The 23,457-nt window shown below is 37.7% G+C and overlaps 3 protein-coding genes across 5 annotated transcripts; 2 read left to right on the top strand and 1 right to left on the bottom strand.

Moving 5' to 3' along the window:
• Positions 1-68: 68 nt before the first annotated feature.
• Positions 69-3,064, bottom strand: si:dkey-79d12.4 (zinc finger protein 883). Its single transcript, XM_067510035.1, has 2 exons — positions 2,757-3,064; positions 69-2,023 (listed from the first exon to the last, which is right to left on the bottom strand). Exon 2 carries the CDS (start codon positions 1,663-1,665, stop codon positions 175-177), a length of 1,491 nt encoding a protein of 496 aa, XP_067366136.1. The 5' UTR covers positions 1,666-2,023; positions 2,757-3,064; the 3' UTR covers positions 69-174.
• Positions 3,065-3,194: 130 nt separating this feature from the next.
• Positions 3,195-9,621, top strand: smg9 (SMG9 nonsense mediated mRNA decay factor). 2 transcript variants are annotated; one of them, XM_067510033.1, is made up of 13 exons: positions 3,195-3,978; positions 4,052-4,126; positions 4,376-4,610; positions 4,770-4,867; positions 4,992-5,104; positions 6,033-6,144; positions 6,278-6,373; positions 6,534-6,619; positions 7,453-7,559; positions 7,650-7,757; positions 7,920-8,045; positions 8,140-8,284; positions 9,037-9,621. In XM_067510033.1, exons 1-13 carry the CDS (start codon positions 3,832-3,834, stop codon positions 9,113-9,115), a joined length of 1,527 nt encoding a protein of 508 aa, XP_067366134.1. In that variant the 5' UTR covers positions 3,195-3,831; the 3' UTR covers positions 9,116-9,621. The 2 variants fall into 2 exon arrangements, with proteins under 2 accessions (XP_067366134.1, XP_067366135.1); XM_067510034.1 differs by lacking the exon at positions 4,052-4,126.
• Positions 9,622-14,250: 4,629 nt separating this feature from the next.
• On the top strand, positions 14,251-20,629 carry LOC137130207 (urokinase plasminogen activator surface receptor-like). Of its 2 annotated transcripts, none has more exons than XM_067510025.1 (5): positions 14,251-14,407; positions 14,978-15,097; positions 15,174-15,320; positions 15,794-15,904; positions 20,397-20,629. In XM_067510025.1, the coding sequence occupies exons 1-5, from the start codon at positions 14,362-14,364 to the stop codon at positions 20,612-20,614; spliced, it is 642 nt and encodes a 213-aa protein (XP_067366126.1). In that variant the 5' UTR covers positions 14,251-14,361; the 3' UTR covers positions 20,615-20,629. The 2 variants fall into 2 exon arrangements, with proteins under 2 accessions (XP_067366126.1, XP_067366127.1); XM_067510026.1 differs by lacking the exon at positions 20,397-20,629 and adding an exon at positions 16,644-17,308.
• The last annotated feature ends 2,828 nt before the right edge of the window (positions 20,630-23,457 follow it).

The raw sequence follows: 23,457 nt of genomic DNA, 5'->3' as shown, positions 1-23,457 counted from the left end.
GTTTGTGTGGTTTTGCTTGATTTTGTCACTTGGTAATAAACAGACACGCACGCACTTAAAACAACGGAAGAAGTGTGACTGATTTTAAGTGTGATATAGAGCAATTTAGCGTGACAACAACAAAAAAGACACATGCCTAAAACCTATGGATAAACCAGACATGTTACTTGTTGGTCATGTAAAAGAATAATTCATTTGTTTAGTTTTTCTCCAATTTTTAAGTTGGTGCCATATGTAAGCAGAGGGCCTAAAAAAGAGTTGTCCACAGTCACATGTAAAGGGCATTGTGCATTCTGTCTTAACTTTATGTTTCCATGTACAATCAGGGCGAGATTTTTTCTGCGACTTCCCCTTCATGTGCTCCGCTAACAGTCTTGCTCCTATGAAAGTCTCCCCACAGCTAACACAGATGTAGCTTATTGCCTCTGCGTGCTGAACACAATGGCGCAGGAGGTGCAACCGGTGCTTAAAAGCTCGACCGCACTGGCACTGGTGTAAGCGGCGGCCCCTGTGGAGGTAGCGATGGCTGATGATGAGGGAGGGCTGTCGAAAGATGGCACCACACTGTCTGCAGGGGTAAGGGGCCTTGAAGCGCCAGCCTGTGTTCATACGTTTCATCAAAGCCACATCCCGGCTGTCATTCTCAAACATGGCTATGATTGCGGGCATTGGTGGGGAGACAGGCTCAGAGGCCACAGGGGCTTGAGATGAGTCAGTGGCACCATGAGGGTCAAATACAGGGGCAGATGTCACAACTGTGGAAAGTGCCCTCACATAGGTTTGATCAACAGGGAGCTTTCCATTAATGACCCGACTGACCACATTTGGACTACTGATTCCTGCCTGGGCTGCAGTGCCACGAAGGCATGGTAATACATTTTCATCAGTCAACGCTGAAGGATTAGTGATTATGCAAACCTTTGTGCTGACCACTGATGTGTGAACTCTGGTGACGTGGTTTAACAACGTTTTCTCACAGGTGAAAAAGGATTTGCATATGTTACACACCTTTGGCATTGTCTCAGAGCAAAAGAAGAACATTGGTGATTTGCTTCCTTTAGGACACTGGTGGTGATGGTACAAGTTTTCATGAGAGAAAACTTGGCCACAGATGTGACAAGAATACAAAGGCATGTAGTGTTCATTAAGCTCTTTCTCAGTTATAAAGAGCTTCTTGCAAAGTGAACACTGATATTTTACCCTTACACCGCTGCAGTGCAACAAATGGAGCTTCATTGACCTAAATGGTCCTCTACCACACACGGCACATATTGAAGTATTGCCATAAGGAGAGGTTAGGATTCTTTTTTTTGACTTTGGACTATCGGAAGCATCACTGGAACAATCAGTTGAACTCGAGCCATCATTTAATTCTGGATCACCTAGATGCAACTTTGTTGGTTTACAGTATGTCACATATTCATGGTCACATTCAGAGCTTGTTGAATCATCTGCCTTCTCGCAGTCACTATCAATGTCAATGTTTTGATCATCTTCACCCACGATATACTCCACACTGTTTACACACGTCTCTGGTCTCTCAGGCTTCATCTCAAATCTTTGTTGGGGCCTCATCTCTGACATTGGGTTACACAGTTCTGAGTTTGTGCTTTGATGTGTGGCCATCGCATTAGAAGAGACACCCCTGTTCTGACTGTGATACATAACTGCAGAAATCAAAGAGCGAGCTTCTTTAAATGGTGCAGTGCTCAAGTAATGTGCCTCTGCATGCTTGTTCAACTCCCACACATTGCTGAAAGCCTGATGGCACTTTTTGCAGAGTCGTGGTGAGTGTGCATTATCTACATGAGTGGAGATTGACGTCAGGCGCTGGAAAATAATGTTGCAGTTGTGGCAGGTGGCTTGAATGTCGTGGATTTTGAAGTGTGATATCTACTTTTTGAAGTTGCTGAACATTTTGCCACATTCCCAACATTTGGCCCCTTGGCATGCATTATACATTGGACTTTTTGTAGATATACACCGTTCCTCATCACTGCTTGAGTCTTCAGACATAAGTGCTCTGCAACATAAAGCAGAAAAATGGACAGAACCATTTAATATGTATAAGAGTAAGTCCATTAGAAAGGTTTTATACAAGCATTACAGCTCAAGTGTCACAGCAGACAGCTATTTAATCTTATTTTTAACCAAACATCTGTAATTAAATGTGATTGGTCTACTGATCAAATGAGTTCACATCTTTAATTTTCATTGTTTTATATCAATCATCAATCAAAGTACCAGCTATTCTCTGGTACTAGACTGGAGGGATTGGTAAAGTTTGTCCAGACCTTCATGGTCTGCAGGGGATATACGCTGAACTTAACATGCTAACACAGCATATACTAAGACAGCAATCATGTTCCTACTTAACGTTAGCATGTTACGTTGTTATTTCAAAGCATCTCTGCATGCTGCAGCCTCAGAGAGGTGCTGGCTGTTTTCTTGTTCTCTTATGCCACTTTCCTGGTTTTTGACATATACCACTGTGATAAGTTTACATATATAATAAGTTGTATATATTAACACATTTTATATATAACCATATCAGTTTAGAAAACAGAATAGTTTAAATAATTTAAATAGCAATTAGCAGCTCTAATCTGTTTTGAAATCATTGTTTTATTAATATAATTTCTAATATTTACAAACCACCACGCGTCTTTTTGTGTAAGAACACAGCTATATGGGACTCATAACAAGACTTTAGAAATTATATTACGCTTTGATCTGCACAGGGAAACTGTACTTACGTCTGTCCACATGTGCTTGACCGTAAAAGCGCTGCCTGCAGCACAGAGGAAAAGGTGACGCTTCATCCGAGTAATTTTACTGTAACGTTAACGTCACTTCATCAAATACATATCGCTAGCGTTAACATGAACTTGCATGTAGTGATTTAAGTTTTCCGAGAAATAAACAGCCTCTGTTCATTGTGTTTAAAACGCATCCACCCGCACAATGAACGAAAAATACCGTCATGATTCAACATATTTTAATAACAAAACCCTAATTTGTAACGTGTAAAACACCTTCATGTGCTAATGGCGTCCACACAGTTTTTCCACATCCGGTTTCAACCGGAAAACAAGCGCCTACATCTCCCAGATTACACCAGTGTGTGTTCCACTCAATTTCTGTGACCGAACACGATCGTTCCCATAGCTGTGAAACAAGTGACCAACGACAGCTTTTGAAGCCCTTGGGAGTTTTGATGTATTACTGCATTTTTACCCCAATTTACTTTAGTAAGAATTTGATGACCTATTTATTTAGAATTATTTCGGGATTTAAAAAAAAAATGCATTGGCGATCTTTACTTCTGCAGTTCTTATCGCAACTTGACCTGTGCCTTGAACTGTGTGAAAAACATGATTTAACATTCTAAATAACAAAAAGCAGCAGGACATTATTTAATCGTCATTATTTCTATTTAAATGCTCCTTGGAGTGGCGGAACTTCCGATTATTGCAATGTTTCATAACGACTACGTAACCAGACGGATGAGGTGCGTTTCATTGACAACCAACAGAAATTACAGCGGGCGGAGCTTCTTCCAGCCCGTTGATATCCGTGGACCGCATCGACGTATGGCTAAGGCTGAGTTGCTAATCAAGCGCTCTTCTGAGAAGCTTTAGCTGTTAGTATACTATAGCTAGAAATCGCTAAACACCGTTAAACGAAGCAAATGGTCAAGGTGGCTATTAGTGATTATTAGTAAGGAATTCCAGCTATCTTTAGTTCTTGGACAGCGCCCTCGTTTCAAAGGTTAGGTTAGTTAACTAACGCTAACGCTTGAAACCAGTTGTGAACCAGGTGAGCAGGGACATGTCAGAGTCTGGCCACAGTCAGCCCGGGATGTACGGGCAGGGACGCAGGAGGAGGCGACGCCGTGGAGACAGAGATGCTGGACCTCCGGGCCAAAATCTGTCCGGTCCCAGTCGGGATAGAGAATACCAGCCCAGAGAGCGAAGGGTAATAAATGTTGTATGGTGCCTGGGATTGGTGGTGTAATGCAGTAATAACTCTGTTTCATTTGGGCTTTTAGGATGGGAGTGAGGATCCCCCAGGTCCAGTCATTCAGAAGACTCCTATTATTCTTGCAAAACCCCCTGGGGAAAGGGTAACGTTACCTTTTGTTAAGCGATACGTTACTACTTACTTTAATCCGAATGACCACAAATAACAATAAATAAAACATTATATTATTACATTTGAGAACTATGTTAGGCGGCATTTACATGTTCAAAAACCAATCTGGCTGGTGCACTCACATAATTATTTGCAGTATTTAGGACTAAACCCATATGGCACCCATTTTTCCATTTCCAAACTCTTTTGACGTGTTGACCTGTGCTGTCAAATTTGTAAGGCCAAGCCATCACAGCATGCACCTGTCAGTGGAGCTCCAGTCTTGGAGAAGCCCATCATGCTAATGAAAGCCAGGGATGATGGAGGGAAACCAGGGACCCCTCCCGAGGTGACACCTCAGCCCTCTGGTCCTGGGCCCTCCAAGATAGAGAGGGAAGGGCAGCGACCCACCCAACCTGTATACCAGATTCAAAACCGAGGAATGGGAGCTTCTGCACCAAGCAGCGCAGTTGACCGTAAGTTCTTATTTTATAATATTTTCAATACTTTTCTTGCTTTATGCCACAGATTGTAATGTTAAGAAATACTTCACTTGAATGAACAAATAAAGGCCACGTTATGTCTGCAGACAAAAAAAAAGGCTAAATTTTTTTATATTTCCCTATGACTTTCAGCCATGGTTGGCCAGTCCAAACTTCTTCCACCAGAGAAGATGAAGCACAGCATAAAACTGGTGGATGATCAGATGAATTGGTGTGACAGTGCCATGGAGGTAAGATATTGCTTGATAAATTTAACAGATTTTGGAGCGTGGTGTTAAGCAATACTGTAATATTTTTAGTATTTCACCATGAATTTGTTTAGTGCAAATTGCTTTTTGTTGTGATGTGTTGCAGTATCTCAGGGACCAGACAGACATGTTGGTAGTGGGAGTCATTGGCCTTCAGGGAACTGGGAAGTCTACGATCATGTCATTACTTTCTGCCAACACACCTGAGGAGGACCAAAGGTAAGGCTGGTCATAACATCAACAATAATCTCAGACTTGAAAACTTGTAAGTGACAGTATGTGTTGATTATGCAATGACCTAAAATATAATCAGATTAATAAAGTTAAAAAAAGAATTAAATCTAATTTGCATTGTGTGACAGTTTGGACATTTTTAGATCAGGGCTATATGATAATAATCCACTAAAAAGAAGCATAGAGAAAATATGAAGTTGAGATCACAGGCGCCATATTGTGAATCACTCGGCCTATCTGTTGATGAGGTGGAGACTGGACTTTCTATTGCACTTCCTGTTGTGATATGAAAGTAACCCATTCTAACCACTGTAGCAAGGCCAGTTAAACAGAGTGCACCCGATCACATGATGGTACCCATGACCTGAAATAGATTTGAGTGTAACATAACTTGACATTCTGTATCGTAGAAGACTTTTTAGCAGAATTTTTGTCAGTGCTGCCTAGTACCCATCACCTCACCTGTTTATATAGAAAGGGATCTATTCTTTTGGTTTATTACCTAATGTCTGGTTAAGATACATGTAGGGTGAACGTGTCAGCCCAGATTTGTCGTCTTGTTTGTTTTTCATTCATATTGCTCAGTTGGAATAGAAACAGTACTGCAAAAGCTGCTTTTACCACTGCTTTGAAAAAGAGTACTTTTTCTCAACAGACTGGATATATAGTACACGTCAGTGTTTCAACTAGTACCCATTATTGTAGGTCTTCTTGTATTTTTAACAGTTAACCAGTTCTGTTTGACACTGTAGATTGTATGAAATTAATTGATGCAGTCACTGTTCATAATATTCCCATGTTTTTGATTCTTGACTTGTACTTTTAATGAGATTAATGCAAATTGACATAATAGGGCTAGAGAATATACTGTTTTTCTTTCTTTAGAATAAGCAAGTCTGTTTGTTTTGCACAGGGGTTATGTTTTCAGAGCCCAGACTCAAGAAATCAAAGAGAGAGGAGGAAACCAGAGCACCGGGATTGACTTTTTCATCACACAGGAGAGAGTCATCTTCCTAGATACACAGGTAAGAATGAAATATTGTGGAAATAGAGTAAGTTTTATTAGTGTTTTTTGATATCATAAAAGACTATTTGGTTGAGAGTCAATGAGCATAGAGAGCAATACGGTTTGTGCAAATACCATATTTATTTTTTCAGCCTATGCTAAGCCCATCGATTCTGGACCACCTCATCAACAATGACCGGAAGCTGCCTCCAGAGTACAACCTCCCTCACACATATGTTGAGATGCAGGTCAGTAGCCTCCCTGCAGAGGGCAGTGTGTGCAAGGACTAGTTTTACCCTTGTAGTTCTCAAATTTCTCATTTAGCTATAGCTCAATGTTCATTGTCATTCTGTGCATTCTGTTTTTTCATGTAACCATATTAATAATCTCTCTATAATTTGTCAACAGTCCCTTCAGATTGCTGCCTTCCTGTTTACTGTGTGCCATGTAGTCATTGTGGTTCAAGACTGGTTCACAGACTTAAATGTTTACAGGTAGGTACTTGTTTTAGATATGTGACAAACGTACTGCTCATGTTGATGGCCTAAAAGGAGAGGGCAGTTCCCAGGGATTCTCTGACCATAACTCTCCCTCCCACAGGAATTTCGAGCATTTCATCTGGTATCTTGACAGGATATTTGTCTTTTGCTTTTTCATAAGTTTAGTAATGTTATTCATTTGTATATAAGTTGGTCTTGTAGGCAATGAATGGCCAATTTTCCATCTAAGATCTGCTAGCACTCATTTAACTTGTCCAGTAAACTATTATCTAATGATTATGGGAACAAGAAATTATAATAACTGTACACTAATGGTAAAGACACTTTTCTAGTTTACACTTATTGAAAAAAGAAATCTATTTGGAAAAGTTAAAGCTGACAACACTATCATCAATAGTAAATGTTCTACTAATTAGCCTTTTAAGCAGCTAAAACCATAAAACTTTACCTGATAGTGGATGTGACAACTCTGTAAAGTATAGAAATGTATTGACCCCAAATGCAAATCCTTATTGTCTTAGAATATTTAGGAATTAATGATCATTGTCTCAAGTAATTATTATGTCACCTTTCATTTGAAAACACTGTTGGTTGATTTAATTGTTTGGGGACAAAATTTAACTCCTTTTCTCAGCAAAAATATGAGAAATGTGACGATGAATTAGGAGCATCGTTCTGTGCACTATGAGGAAACTAACACCTCATTGTTAAATTATTATCTTTGGACTGAGCTGCTACCATGTATAGTAGTCGCTTAGATGTGATTTTCATAACATTTCCAAACACCATGTACCACACAAAAGGTTTAGTATAATGTTTGTTATTAGGTTTCTTCAGACTGCTGAGATGCTAAAGCCTTCCACTCCATCTGCAAGCCACGACAGCACTGGCTCTTCGGGCAATGATGATGGAGCAGAGTACTATCCTCATATCGGTGATTATGCAAGAACACACAAATGTTATATACCAACCTTTTTCAATTATATTATTAAAAATCTCATTTATAAACCCTTTCATCATATAGTGTTCCTTCAGAATAAGGCCAGAAGGGATGATTTCTGCCCAAGGAATCTGAAGAACATGCATATAGTGATAGACAAATTAATGGTCCACTCTCATCTCAAATACAAAGGTGAAAAAAATATTAAAACAAATAATGTATTAAAAATTGATAGTGTTGTTTGAGAAAATAACAGGTTTTATAAGTATCTGGCTTAGTGATTAACAAACTCCATATTGCTTTAACAGTCATGCCACACTTGCACTCATCTCATAACAAGTGCTTTGTTTTTAGGTACATTGTCCATGATGGACTGCAATATATTCCCTGGGCTGGGACAGAACTATCTGTCAACTGAAGTTAACATGTTCTTACTTCCTGTGCAGGAGAATGATGGGGAGGAAAATCTGATTAAAGCAGGTTAAGCAAAAGTTACATCACATATTGCAAAAACTTAAAACTTATTCTCCAGTAAATTGTATAAAGGGTGAAATAATCATTGTACTGTGTTTAGGCTCAGGGACATACCCACTCTTCTCCCTGCTCCCTGGGTACAGAGGACACCCTTCCTTCTCCACCACGGTTTCAAAACTTCGTAGCCAAATACTGGCCATGCCCCGCTGTCAGCTGTCTCACACAATCCTTACTGAGAAGAACTGGTAAACATAACCTTGTTCTTTGCACACCTTCATTTATAATCAGCTTCATACAGCTAAATACAGAGAAATTTAAAGGAAAATAACAAAATAAACCAAACATGACAACAGCATGCATTTGTCCATCAACTGCTGATAGACATGCAATAGTATGAGAGGGTTTCAAGAAAGGTTGAGATTAAATGATTTGTAGGCAGGTTTTCTTCCTAATTCTGGTTCTGGGACTGTATGTAGCCTGAAATGAATGCCTGCAGAAGCATTCAGGTCTGCATGTTTCTTTATAGTAAATATTCTAAGAGAACGTCAGTCACACATAGGCTAATGAATCACAGTGCTTATTTTAAAGACTCAGATACAACTTTATCCATCGCAAAGTAGGAGCAATGCTCCTTTTAGTTGCAAATACATTTCCATATTTATTTGCATATTTGCAAAGAGATGAAATGATATTCAATTAGATTTATATAGCAACAAAACTTTACTACAGCTTTTTGTATGTTTCACAATATTTATAAAGCACAGTAATCAATTTGCAGTGTTATTTGTTAGATTAATCTAAATTCCACTACCCTGATCTTGGTGAAGGTTTCATAGCTAGTCTTTAGAATTACTTTTTCAAGGTGAATGCACTATAACATCAACATTTATTTCTCTGTCACCACATTTCCCGTCTTGCCCCTGTGAAATACAGTAAATCAGTAATTTTCTTGAGGCTATTTCAATTTTAAGTTTGTTAAATTTTTGTTTTTTTACAGGTTTCACTATGCAGCCCGTATCTGGGATGGGGTAAAAAAGTCAACGGCGCTTTCAGAATACAGCCGACTGCTCAGCTAACACCTTGCCTGCACCAGTGTTAAACAAATATATATATAATAGATTATTTCCAATAATCAGGTCCCGTAAAGAGAAACATGGCTCTGAAAATGGAGACCAATGCATGAGCAGAAGCAGGCTGAAAGCCATAAAGCGTCAATTGTACTGTAGGTTGGCACCACCGTCTGTAGACTTTCATGGGAATCAAAGCTGGTAAACTCTTGGTGCTCAGAAAATCAGTAAGTTTACGTACGTCTGTCCTAACAAAATGTTAGGGTTGACAGACACAGCTGCACCTGCTACAGCAGTAATGAGAAAGACAGAAAACCAGTTGTCTGCACATGTACAAGGAGTGTTATTTACTGTGTGTTGTTTTTTTTTTTGTTTTTTTTACCTGCAGAGTTGGTGTACTGGTACATGCATGTTATTTGTAATATAAATATAGCCTTGTCTGAGTTATTAGAAAACGTAAAAAAAAAAAGTTAGTCACCTACTCGGAAATAAAGGAAACTTTAGACAAAAAAAAAGTGTCGATAAAGTTTTTCTCCAAAGCTTTGGCTCAGATTTTAAGCCGGCTTTTAAACTCTATTCATATTTTTTGAAACATTTAGAAAACTTTGTACAACTTCACATTATTTGTTATTCTTATCCTACAAATACAAATTGCCAAATAACTGTTAAACAACTATCAGTTGAAATTGTCAGATTGATTACAATTGATGTGTTGCTTCTCAGTTTAACAGTCTTACATTTGAAACCTTCAATAAGGATTTTAGTGTTTAATAAAAACATGGACAATATTTCAGGCAATGAGTCCCAGCAGACTGAATGTATTAAATATAATTTTGGTGAATACCAGCCAAGATGGAGTGTCTCAGGCATGCAAGCTACGAAGATACAGTGAATGTGTCAGGCCAGCATTGATGTTACCCAAAGATATTGAGACAGTTTCTCCCACCACACTATTAAATCTTGGAAACCATGGTGGGATTGATGATCTACTGCTCACATAGTATGTCATTATATAATATAGATGTAAAAATCAGTATAATAAAGTAAACCATTAGACTATTAGACCAAATGATGGTGATGCAATAAATACAGCATTTGGGACATCGCAGCCAAGTCATGCAGTGTATAGCATGTGATCTCATGGTGACCAGAGAAAATATTAGTGAGGTGAGGTATTCTAATACCTCACCTCACCTCATAATACCTTACCTATATTCTAACTTCAATCACTTCTATGCCTTTTATTGTGAAATCCTTGCTTGAACCCAATTTGACTTGATCTTTTTTGTAAAGCACAGACTAAAAATTAAACTTACCTTTGACTGAAGCGAAATGAAACACCACATGGAACCACATACAGTACAGTGATTGGATTGGTCTTTCAACTCACATAATTAATATTTACAGTACATGCATAAATCCACCTTATATACATAAGTAGTTTGAATAAACAAACACCACATGGGTTTGTCTCTTTGTCTCTTTGTTTGATGAAGGTGTGAAGATATTAAGGGATGTTCCTTCCTCCCATAAGTGAGATTTTCCATTTTATGGGAGAAGTTAACACCTCTGTACTTAGTCCATGATACACAAAGTTTTATGCAGATTTATTATATATTTCATTTTACCAAATTATATTATTCATTTTGCCAAAATGAATAACATGTCATGTGGACATTTCAAATAAACAGATAATTTGCATCTTCAAAGGTCAAAGGCTTTTTACCAGTCAAATTTTCACTGTGCTACTTGTCATTTGAAAGTTATTCTACAACCCCCTGAATTACAGCAAATGGCAGTTCTTACTTTTAATTTCGACTTAGGCAATTTTTGGTTGTTTAACTAAACTAGTAATTTATCCTACAACTTCTTTTGTATTGGTTAGGTGACATTTCTAAATGATCAGTCTTTCTACCTTTTGCAAGAGCTCCCGCCTTACTCAGGAAGTCAGCCCATAGACTGATCACTCTCTTGCCCTCCGGCAGGCGCTTCAGGTGCCTCCAAACCAGGACTAGCAGACTGAAGAACAGCTTTTTCCCTAGAGCTGTCTCTTTACTGAACTCTGCATCCCGCTGATCCCTCTGCCCCTCATGTACTGCCCCCCCCATTATGACCCCCCCCCTTCCCAATGTCATTTGCACTACTGGACTACTGGACTATTTACACATAACGTTTATGTTATGTTACCACAAACTGCTCATTTGCACTGCAAACTGTTCATTTACAGTCACTATTGCACCTAAAAAAAACAAAAAACAAAAAAACAAAAATCACTTACACTGCACTACTATCACTTTAAAGCCTCTGTTCATAATTTACTTGCACTATATCCATTGCACTACTGCCCACCATAGCCTTATTTATTTATTATTGTTATATTCTTCTGTTTATAGCTCACCACAGTATATATCTATTTTCCTTAAATTTCTACTTATGTACATATCCACTTACAATGCTAACTTATTTATTTATGCAATAACTGGATATCCTGCTTTTGCTTCTATTGCACTCCTGGTTAGACCTAAACTGCATTTCGTTGCATTGTACTTGTACATGTGTAATGACAATAAAGTTGAATCTAATTTAATCTAATCTAATCTCAGGATGCTAAGTACATTTATATATCATAGTATTTAGACAAAGAAGCTCTTTTATTCTTTCTGGTTCAAGTTACACCCTGATGTATTTTGAGCCTATTCTATTGCACACAATCAAACCCTCTCCTCAACAAAGTGAAAGGAGCATGTTGGTCATAGGAATGATGGTGTCTATGTTTTTGAGTGTTACCATATGACATCAAAGCCTTTGTAATTGAAAGAAGTGCCATTTGCAAGCAATTGAACAATTTCAGCAAACAAAATCTGACTGTTCACTCAAGAAGTTGGTGACAAGAAGGTAATATGCAAAATATTTTTATCATTTTACTATACATGAAGGAGGGGCGGCTATAGCTCAGTTGGTAAAGGCAGTTGCTTACGGACCACAGGGTGAGTGGTTCGATCCCCGGCCCTGGCTATATGTCGAAGTGTCCCTGGGCAAGACCCTGAACCCCTAACAGCCCATTTCCCCTCCCCAGCGATGCAGTGCCGGTCCAAGCCCGGTAGAAATTGGGGAGGGTTGCGTCAGGAAGGGCATCCGGCGTAAAAACTGTGCCAAATCGACATGCGGACAATGATCCGCCGTGGCGACCCCGAACACACGGGATAAGCCGAAAGGAGAGTAGTAGTTACTATACATGAAGGAGTCACAATCTCCATTGTACTGTCACTTGTGATGTTAAACATCTTCCTTCCTTTTATGATGGAGTCCCTTCATGACATTATGACAAAACTATAAACTGGGCTGGATTAATGGAAGAGCTAACATAGGTGGGGGACAAGATTTTTTGTATTGGTTTTCATTATTTACATTACATGTAACCTTCCTTGCTCCCTGTAGGGGTGGCCACAGCAGATCATCCATTTCCATTTCACTCGGTCTTAAGTGAAGTTTATCACACCAACTTCCTTGGCCTTTCTCTTTTTCTTCTGTTTCTCAACTCCATTGTCAGTGTTCTTCTCTTTATACACCCCGCATCTCTACACTAGCTTAAGTTTCCCACCACATCTTTAAGTTTTAAGTAGCGCATCACAAAATTTGTGTAGTCATGTTTTTATTATTTCAGAAATTTTTCAATATATCAGTTGTTTTAATTTTTATTTTACACACCTGCTTTTTCACATGCATCAAAATTCAATAATTAGCTCCACAATGTACAGAATTCAGCTGCAAGACTTTTAACTAGACGTTAAAATGATGCATGATGCAAGACTTTTAACTAGAAGATTGACTAGAACTATGTTTTAAATTTTATTTTAACCGTAACCTATTTTCAATCTCTTCATGAAACATAATTTTGTTGGAGAGCCTTCCCTGATTTTTTATTTTGTTTTTATATTTAGTTTGTAAGCAGTTTTTTGCATTTTTTTAATATTTTAATGCCACTACATTGTCCAATGAAGATTTTCCACATGTTTTCTGTTGTTTTGCAACCCATGTTCATCCAGAACCACTAATAAATATCGTGTTAATAACTATTAAAAAAATTATAAAAACACACAAACGTAGTCAGTTGCAACATATAGGCTTTTCCCAGGTTTCATTTCACTTCCAGAGGGGGATGAAGGAGTGGCCTGCAGTTGACTCTACTTTCAGTTGTTACAGCTTTAAGTAGAGTCAACTGCAGGCCACTCTTTCATCACCGTTTGAAAGTGAAATGAAACCTAGGAAAAGCCTAGATATTGCATATGACTAAATATGTTTGTGTGTTTTTAATATTGCCCTAAAGGCAAGTTTTTCTTCCATTTTTACCTGTTAAATCTCTGGAAAGTGGGCTACTTCACATGTACTGCTTAAGGTTGTGTTTGGATCAATAAACTGATCGAAACACATTTTTTCCTCTTTGTTTCGCTTCTTAAAAACGTTTTACTTTTGTTGTTTTTCTTGCATATTTACATTAGATCTGTCAGTAAAGATTCTTAATTATCCTCGTTTGTTTATCTGGAGGTTGAGTCATTAAATCAGAACTTCTTTCTTCTTGGTTGCATATGTTTTGCTACTTATCTAAATAGGTTCTTCAGTCTGAAAATTGACTGGGGACCCAGTTATATCATCAGGTTAGGCCGTTGTTTCTCACCTGGCATGAACAGGCTTATTAGGTGGATAATTGAGTTAATTGAGTCATGACTTTTCCCAGAGGAAGGTTGTCGGGGCTCTTCTTTTCTGCATGGTGAGGTTGGGTGGTGGCAGTTCTTTTAGCTATACTAAAAAACAGCTAAATGTTTTAGGATGGAATAGAGGTATAAGCAAAACCACCCTGTGGTTATTTTTCCTTCCATCATCATCTGCTAAAATGAATTTTAACCGTAACCTCATAACCTCATAAAACATAATTTTGTTGGAGAGCCTTCCCTGATTTTTTATTTTGTTTTTATATTTTGTCTGTATTTTTTAATGTCACTACATTGTCCAGTCAACATTTCCACATGTTTTCTGTTTTGGACCCCATGTTCATCCAGAACCACTAATAAATATTGTATTAATAACTATTTAAAAATAATAAAAACACACAAACATATTATAATCATTTCCAGTATATAGGCTTTTCTTAGGTTTCATTTCACTTTCAAAGGGGGATAAAGGAGTGGCCTGCAGCTGACTCTACTTAAAGCTGTAACAACTGAAAGTAGAAGGTAGTTGTATCCTGACATCTGAAAATGCATCTCCTTACGCTGATCTTTGGGATTGTGCTTCTACCTAAAGGCAAGTTTTTCCTCCGTTTTTACCTGTTAAATCTCTGGAAAGTGGGCTACTTCACATATTCTGCTTAAGATATGAGTCGTTTACACTAAAACTGCTATTTCCTTTTGTTGTTTGTCCTGCATATTTATAATAGATCTGTCAGTTAAGGTTCTCAATTATCCACGTTTGGTTATCTGGAGGTTGAGTCATAAAAACAGAACTTCTTTCTTCTTTTTTTGCATATGTTTTGCAACTTATCTTAATAGGTTCCTCAGTCTGAAAATTGACTGGGGACCCAGTTTTATGCTCAGGTCAGGCCTTTGTTTCTCACCGGGCATGAACAGGCTTATTAGGTGGATAATAGTGAAGTTGAGAGCAATAGAGAGTCATGACTTCCTTTATTCTCAGAGGAAGGCTGTCAATGCTCTTGTCTCCTGCATGGTGAGGTTGGGTGGTAGCAGTTCTTTTAGCTATAATAAAAAACAGCTAAATGTTTTAGGATGGAATGGAGCTATGAGCAAAAAACCACCCTGTAAAACTTTAATTATTTTGTGATAAAAATATCTTTTTAATTTTTTCTTGTTTCATCAGCACACACTCTGAAATGTTATGAGTGTTTACCAGGATTTACCTCAGGATCTTGCACGAACAAAGAAAAGGAATGTCCCTCGCAGACTCAGTGTCTTGCTTCACGAGTAGTTTCATATGCAGGTTTGATATTTTATATTACATTGTTTGTATTATAACTGTTCCAAACTGCCCCAGTTTACACATGTTATTGTTGCAGGTGAGTCAAAACTAGTTGATATGAGTTTGAAAACATGCTCTTTGGCTGAAGATTGCATTGGAGGTTCGATCAACTATGGAGCTTACAGAACTGCAGTTACCACCAAGTGTTGCACCACAGAGCTCTGCAACAACCAACCACCCGCTGGTAACATATTTGTATTTAGATGCTACAGAAAATTTAATTTTTTTGTGGAAAATGTGCATTTACTTACATGTACTGTACAAAAACTATATAGGTATGAGGTTATGTGTATTTATGCTGTCAGTCTATGTATCAGAAGCCAAGACAATATGTTTGAAGCAGGTGTTGTGATAGGAAAAAAGTTTCAAATTCCAACAAAATCCAATATGAGCAAAATAATTTTTCCTTCCATCATCATCTGCTAAAAACCCAAGGGCACAATACCCCCTTTTGCCAAAGTGGAGCTGCACATTACAGTGTGTGTGTGTGTTTGTGTATGTGTGTGTGTGTGAGAGAGAGAGAGAGAGAGAGAGAGAGACAGAGAGACAGAAAAGAGGTCAAAGGTTAGTCGTCTTTAAAGAAGTGCATCTTAATCATCCCTCTGTTCCTCCTTTATCTGCCTGAACAAAATAAACAATGTATGTTCTGTGTTACAGACCCCAACAGATCTAAACCTAATGGTAAAAAATGCTTCACCTGTAATAACCAAACATGCACAGCAGCTCTGGATTGTGAGGGGGATGAGGATTACTGCATCTCAGCAACAGGTAATAGGTCTGAAGCATTAAGTGTCTGTAGTGAACATTTCGGTAAAACACCAAGAGTCAGGATTTTAAGGCTTCATTCACATCACACATGCTAAGGGGCGGCCCACAGGGTGAGTGGTTCAATCCCGGCCCTGGCTATATGTCAAAGTGTCCCTGGGAAAGACACTGAACCCCTGACAGCCCATTCCCTTCCCCAGCAGTGCAGTGCTGGTCTAGGCCCGGTAGAAATTGGGGAGGGTTGCGTCAGGAAGGGCATCCGGCGTAAAAAAAAAACTGTGCCAAATCAACATGCAGACTATGATCAGCTGTGGCAACCCTGAACTCACGGGATAAGCCGAAAGGGGAAAAAAAAAAATTTCACATCACACATGCTGCCACTTGCAGCATTTTTATACATAAGTGAGGTTTTTACTATTCCCTTTTACTATTTACTATTCCCTACTATGCATAGCAGCACCCAATGTATCAGAGAAAGACAGACAAAGATGAAAAACTGGTTGAAACTATTTTGGTGGCTGTGTTTTGCACGACGGAAACCAGACCCAGGTGGTTTATTATATACGTGATAATGTTCCATGACTTGTTATAGAACAGAATGTTCCAGTATTAACACATGCAGCGTACAATTTTACATCATAGTAGCTCTGTTTGATGTATTTCCCCATTTTAAAAGAATGCTTGATGAATTAATGAAAAAAAGTTTTAAAACTTTAAAATCACAAACACATCATTCTTTCAGTGGCTGCAGTAGGTCAAGAGATGACTGTGAAGGGCTGTGTCTCCAAATCAGTGTGCTCAAATGAAGTAAGTGCATGGTTGAAGGGATCCATGCAGGCACAAATGAGTTGCTGTCAGGGTGACTTCTGCAACAGTGCCAGCAGCATACGTGCTGGCCTCCTGCTTCTGCTGGCACCTCTGATCTCTTTGGCTGTGTTGTTTTAACTTATGGAGACAACGGCAACAATGATCCTTTATTGTTTTCATTTTTGCATGTCTGGTTACAGTTAATGGATGAATAGGTCTTTGCATGTTTTATAAAGCTCACACCTTTTTACTTATCTATTCAACATATGAGTGACAAAGAAACAATTGTATCATCAATTCAATTGATGATACAATTGTTTTCAATTATCAATTGTATTCTGTCTCACACTTATTTCCCAATATTTTATGCATGTTACTTATAAAGTTAATAGCATCTGTTATATTTAGAATAAGTCTTTCAGTTTGTGCATATAGTAAAACATAATTCTCAACATTTGTTCTTAGCTCTGGCATTAACCTGAAACCTATTTATTTTGTTTTATTATTCATAAAAAACAAGAAGAATAAATCTATGGTTGAATGAATTTTTGACTTTTATAAAACATTTCTCATTATCAATAAAAAGTTTAAATTGGAAAATGTACTGTTTGTGTGTCTGCATGAAACACACAGCTTTTGCAGACTGTAATAACAATGAGGACCCTTGACATCACAACTGACTGTTTGTGAACAGACATACACACACACACACACACACACACACACACACACACACACACACACACACACACACACACACACACACACACACACACACACACAAACACACACACAAATACATTGTATTCAGTAAGTTTTCAGACCCCTGACACTTTTTTTACACACACAGTTTTTACACCAGACGCCCTTCCTGACACAACCCTCCTCAATTTCTACCGGTCTTGGGATTGGCACTGGTTCAGTGTCTTGCCTAGGGACACTTCGACATGTGGTCTGGAAGAGATATAACATTTGAAATTGAGGCCAAACAGTTCAATCTTGTGTCATCAGACCAGAGAATCTTGTTCCTCACAGTCTGAGAGTCCTTTGAATGTACAGTATGTGTACTGTATGGGTATGTGTATGGGGTACTGAGTTTAGATTCATGAGAAAAAATGATTTTAAACAACTGTAACAAATTAAAAAGTTGAAGGGTCTAACCAAATTCCAAATCCACTGTGTGTGTATTTTGGAAAACTCACAACTTTGTACGTTTGGTTGTCATAGGCAACAGTGGCAGTGTTGTTTCTGGTAGGGGTTTGCACCCCCCAAACTGAGCTAAAAGAAAGCGAATGGTCTCCTTCCAAAAGCATTAACCTGATTCAAAAAGGTCCTGAACATTGAGCTTCTGAACTGAGCTTCTCCTGCTTCGTGCTGCTAATTACCGGTAAACCAGTGACAGTGTACTCAGAAGCTCTGACTGCAGCTCAAAATGAGCTGAAGTTTTGGACTGATTTGTATCCTCTGTTTGTTGTCTTCTAGCTGTTCCTGGTCACACTCTTCTGTTCTGTCCTCTTGTCTCTTTTTGTTTCCCTGGTTCTCTCATGTTTATATTCTTTACTTATTGTACTATTGTTCAGATAGGTTCACCATCTCTCACTTATTCATATGACCTTTCCTAGCTAGTGATAATTAGTTTTATCCCGTGTGGTTCTCAGTCCACGTTTGTTTCTATATAATTGCCTTAGTTTATCTATTGTCAGGCCTTTTCCTGTCCTCCATTTTGGACTGATTTTCTGTTTATTAATTTCTGTGGTGCCCTGCCACAAAGCCCTTCATTTACCACAGTCCTCCTCGCAGTCTTTACCTGGGTCCACCTCTAACCTCAACTTGTGAAATTTTGTTCTCACAAGCCATTTTAGTATAATCAATTTCAATAAGGTTTAATAGTGTCCCCGATCTTCACTCTGCTTTTAACCCTGGGATAGGATCCAGCTAAAATGCAGTTACAGATAATGGATGGAAGATTCAATGTTTTATGGTTTTAGGGGACACTGGATTATTACAAATGCTGGTTGTGAGAATCATTTATTTATTTTTTATTTATATAGCATATTTTGTCAGGTTTAATTCAATTGACAGATAATTGAAAAGTTGATGCATACAAAACACAGGCAATAAAACATAGTCAAAAACTGATTACAATAATAATTGACACAGAGTATATTAAAGTGAATAAGAAGCACAACAAATGAGGGCATTAAGAAATAAAACTATGAAAATATAGTTACTATAGAGACTGTGGGGAAAGTCCCAAATAGCCATTGTCACCAAATCTAACTGTTTTGTATTTTAAATAAAAATGCTTTTTGTGTGTGTGTGTGTGTCACTGAAGTCTAGTTGATTGTTGTCACTATGGACATTTTGGTTTAATAACCGCCCCTTTTCTCTTGTCAGTGATCTCTCACTACGCTTCCTGTTGGTTATAACAAAATAATATAAAAACATTGTAAAGAGGTCTACTGGAATCTGTAACAATTTGAATTCCCTTTTCCTAAAAATGGACTCTCTAAACCATGCAGCAGGACTACTGACTAATTGAGAGTGGAATGCTTAGTGGAGTAGAGCTTCTCATCTTGTACATCAGGGATCCTGGTGACACATGTACATTTGAAGTTTGTGAAAATGTATTAAGGAAAAAACACAACTCAATATATAATATGAGACAAAGACATAAACAGGACAGATGAGTAGATGTGCTCTAATGCTGACTTATTACCTGTCATGCCAAAAAGTGTCAGTACACTTCCAGCCTTCCGCTTCTGCTGGCCCCTGGCATCTGTTTGGTCGTGTTGTTTTAAATGATGGAGACAGCCGCATCAATAAGTTACAAAAAAAGAGCGTTTATCATGAAGATTTTCATTCAATTATTTATGTGTTTATTATGTTACATAATAGCAATTATCTTGTTTAAGATATCTTTTACCAAACACATTGGATAAACACAGCAGTACATTCGTGAAACTGCAGGTAATTTGCAGACAACTAAACATGTTTTATCATCCTCCCATTTATGTAGTTACTGTAATATCCCACAGGAACCTTCAAACAAGAGAGAGATAGATAGATAAATAACACATAAACTTGTGACAGTTTAAGTTCCACATGTGAAATTTAAGCTTGAGAAAATTTTGGATAATTCAAAATGAATTTTTAAATGTTCTTATATTTAGCACAGACAGTAGCTTGTTTACTGTAACCTGAATAACCAATTGGTATCTGTGCCCAGAGTCTAGGTTACCTTAACTTAACAACCTGCCCCTTCCTATAACTATGCATTTGTTAATGTACCACCATCTAGTGGACAACATCTCCCAGAGGCCTTGTGTCATCTTGTTGTGAGAGACCTCCCTCATGAGATTCTGGACACTCCATGAGAACACTGGAGGATGTGATGGATATGTGTAGTTCACAGAACATGAGACACTTAAAGTCGAACCAGAGTCGACTTCTGCAGGAACTGAGGTCATCACTGTTTTTTCATTAGAAGCTGAGCACACAATGCTTAAAAGTTATAACTTAAGAAGTTAACAGGTGAATAGTTTTGCACATTTCAATAAATAAATTAGTTAGTTTATAAAAATAAATGCACAGCTGCTGTTGAATCTGTATTTGTCCTCGTCTTTCTCTGCAAGGAAACAAAAAGGTCCATTGTCAAACGGCTTTTCTGTCATTTTCCCTCATTCAGATCTCCTAACATTCTGGTGTGGTCCCTCAAATGGTCAGTTACATAACTCTGGCCATTATGGAAGACAAACCCCTAGTTTTTCTGAACCAGATGCCACGCGCGAGAATCACATCATCTTGGGGCTGGAAGTTGCAGGGAATCACCACAGAGGACTCAGTGAGGGCACTGAATCTGAAAGGAACATCAGCATACAGACTGTGGGACACTGTAAAGAGTGAGAGAAGTCATGATGGGATCTCTGTAGAAATGAATCCTCATGTGACTTAACATGACAGAAAGGTGCAATTTTTATGAAAATTATGAGGAAAACCCAGCACTGCCTTCTTCTCTGACATATTCTAAAAAAATGTTAACAAAATTTTAAATATTATGTCTTTATAAGAGAATAAGTTTTGCATTTCGGGAAATACTCTTTGCCTTTATGACAAAGTTAGTTAAGAAGACTGTTACCACATTCATGTTGTAAAGATACAGGGAGCAGCTGATTAACTTAGATTACTTTAGCAACATCTCTAATGCTCACAAAATGATACTTAAATAAAGATAAAGCACTTAAATATTTTATATGCAGATATATTTAGAACTTTTATTTACTGAAATAATCGGGTCCATACGGCATCACCCTGTAAAAAGGTGATATTACAGTTCTTGTCAGTACATTATGTGTATGTTAATTCACAGCACTTCAGAAAAAACAACTTCAATGCTAACAATAGTTTACACATATGCTTGAAGTCAAATTCACATCCATTTTATTTGACTGAATGACAGCCTAGCACAGTAGGATATACAAAAGATGACTAAATACATAGAGTAGCTAATATATACAAAATGTGGTTCCTTTCCTCACTGACTATAATGGTAAACACATTAACTGTATTGGCACATATAGATTCTAAACAGAAATAAAAGAAAATAAAGTGCATAACTTGATCTTTTCTGTTGTTGCTAAAAGACACAATTCATTACTTGTCAAAAGTAGTAAATTACCACATCAACTTAATAGATACAGCAGATGACACTGAAAGACTGTGGCAATCACTGTAAACAATTGTCCTAATGTTTAGAAAGCAGTGGGAACACGACCCTTCACATACAAAAATCCAGCTGAAAGAACATGCACAGCCAAGAATTCAGTGTCTCATAATTGCAGAGGTATGATTTCTATGATATCTTATTACTTATTCTGCAAATAGCAAAATAAGTTATCATATATATATATATAAGTTAATAAGTGATAAGTTATTTAATTATAATAAGTTGTAAATGCTCACAAAAACATACCACATAAACATCTGCAGTTCATTTTTTCTCTGTGAATAATTTGCTATTCAAACAGAGTTCAGGCATTCTGAGAGTTAGAAATGTTATTGTAAAATGTTAAAGTAAAAAAATATATTGATACTGCAGGTTAAATATCATTTTATTTTATTTTGTTACACAGTTGGTAAAACAGCAAAAATTCAAATAAGCTATTACTGTTAATGTTAACGAAAAGGTTTGTGATATTAATGATTGTTACTTAACAGAAAAGGAGAAGTTATGTAAATACCAATAGATAGCGGTAGTAGACCACATGCCCATTTTAAGGTTGTCATGGTTTAGAAAATTAAAAAAACAAGGTGGCTAGAGAGTAGGAGCTATCAACATAATATCCCAAAGTGCAAATGGGACACACCTCCAATGGTGGCAGAGAATGACAGAGCTAAGATCCTGTGGGATTTCCAGATACAGACTGACAAACTGGTGATGCCCAAACAACCTGACATAGCAGTTGTGGACAAACAGAAGAAAGTGGAGTTAGAAAAGAAGTGGAAGGTGAAAGCACAAGTGGTACCTGTGCTAATAGAAAAACTGGGAGAGTGGCTCCAGCAGATTCCAGGAACAACATGTGAGCTACAGTGTGCAGTCCTAGGAACAGTTAAGCTGCGTACGACCCTCAAGCTCCTGGGCCTCTGTAGAGGACCCGAGCTTGACGAAAGGAATAAGATAGCCCCCCTCAAAAAATAAAAATATTAGTTTGTATATATATATTTTCTGTGATTACTGAATTCTGAATTCTGTGATTACTTTATGTATATGTGTGACTTTTTGTTGCTATATTATACAGATTTCTTATTATCTTCACACGTTTTTTTTTTAAACACCTCTATACAATACAATCACGAGTCAATGTTCTGTTTTTCCCTCTGTTTTGAAGTATTAATCATTTGTCATCACAGCTAAACATTTTGAGAACCTTGCACAATGCTAACGGAACATTTCATTTTGACAGGGTTGACTTAATCACTGCTATAAGGATTTATTTTTTAAACATAAGCTAAAGGGTTTAGGTGAGTTGTGTCCTCCTGATAAACGTTGGTGCTGTACAAATAAACTGTTGTGACAAATGCACATTAAACTTTAAGAATGATCTAAAGCTAAGGAGAAACAGGAACACTGCCTGATAGGACCCTATTGCTCACCCAGAAGACCCCAGACCTTTCTTCCACTTTAACTCTTCTCTCAGTAAGTAACCCTTTACCTTTTTATTTGGATGTGGGCATTTTTGATTAGTTGGACTTTGATGTTGAATACCTGGATTTAGATGCAAATATTATGTTTGGACATAAGATGGAAGCTTGATTATGTGTATTTGGAATTGAATTTTGAACACCTGGATCTGTATATTAAAGTGAATTGGATTTGGGACCTTTTAAGTCTGAGGTTGGCTTCTTGAGAGCAAGTCAGCTATTTGTTTTCACACACTTGATATTTGAGTTTTGGACCCTCAGTTTTGAAATACAAATATACACATAATCTTATCACTAATGTTAGGGTCACAGGAAGATAGAGGCTTGGTTTAATAGAGGAAAATGTAACAGCCATTCGACTCATATGCATCCTTTTAAACACATTCCCAATTCTTTTCTGACCCTTAGTTTAGTGGTTTTCTTGCCTGAACAGAACCAGACACAGGATATTTGTGTTTTGGACCCTCAGTTTTGAAATACAAATATACACATGATCTTATCACTAGCACTCTCTCGTCCAACACATTGACTTCAGCTTGATTTTGTTA

The sequence above is a fragment of the Channa argus genome, chromosome 7 (genome assembly GCF_033026475.1).
Source record: "Channa argus isolate prfri chromosome 7, Channa argus male v1.0, whole genome shotgun sequence".
NCBI classification, from domain to species: Eukaryota; Metazoa; Chordata; class Actinopteri; order Anabantiformes; family Channidae; genus Channa; species Channa argus.
The sequence above is the reverse complement of the archived record's forward strand: the minus strand, read 5'-3'. Positions and strand labels throughout refer to the sequence as shown.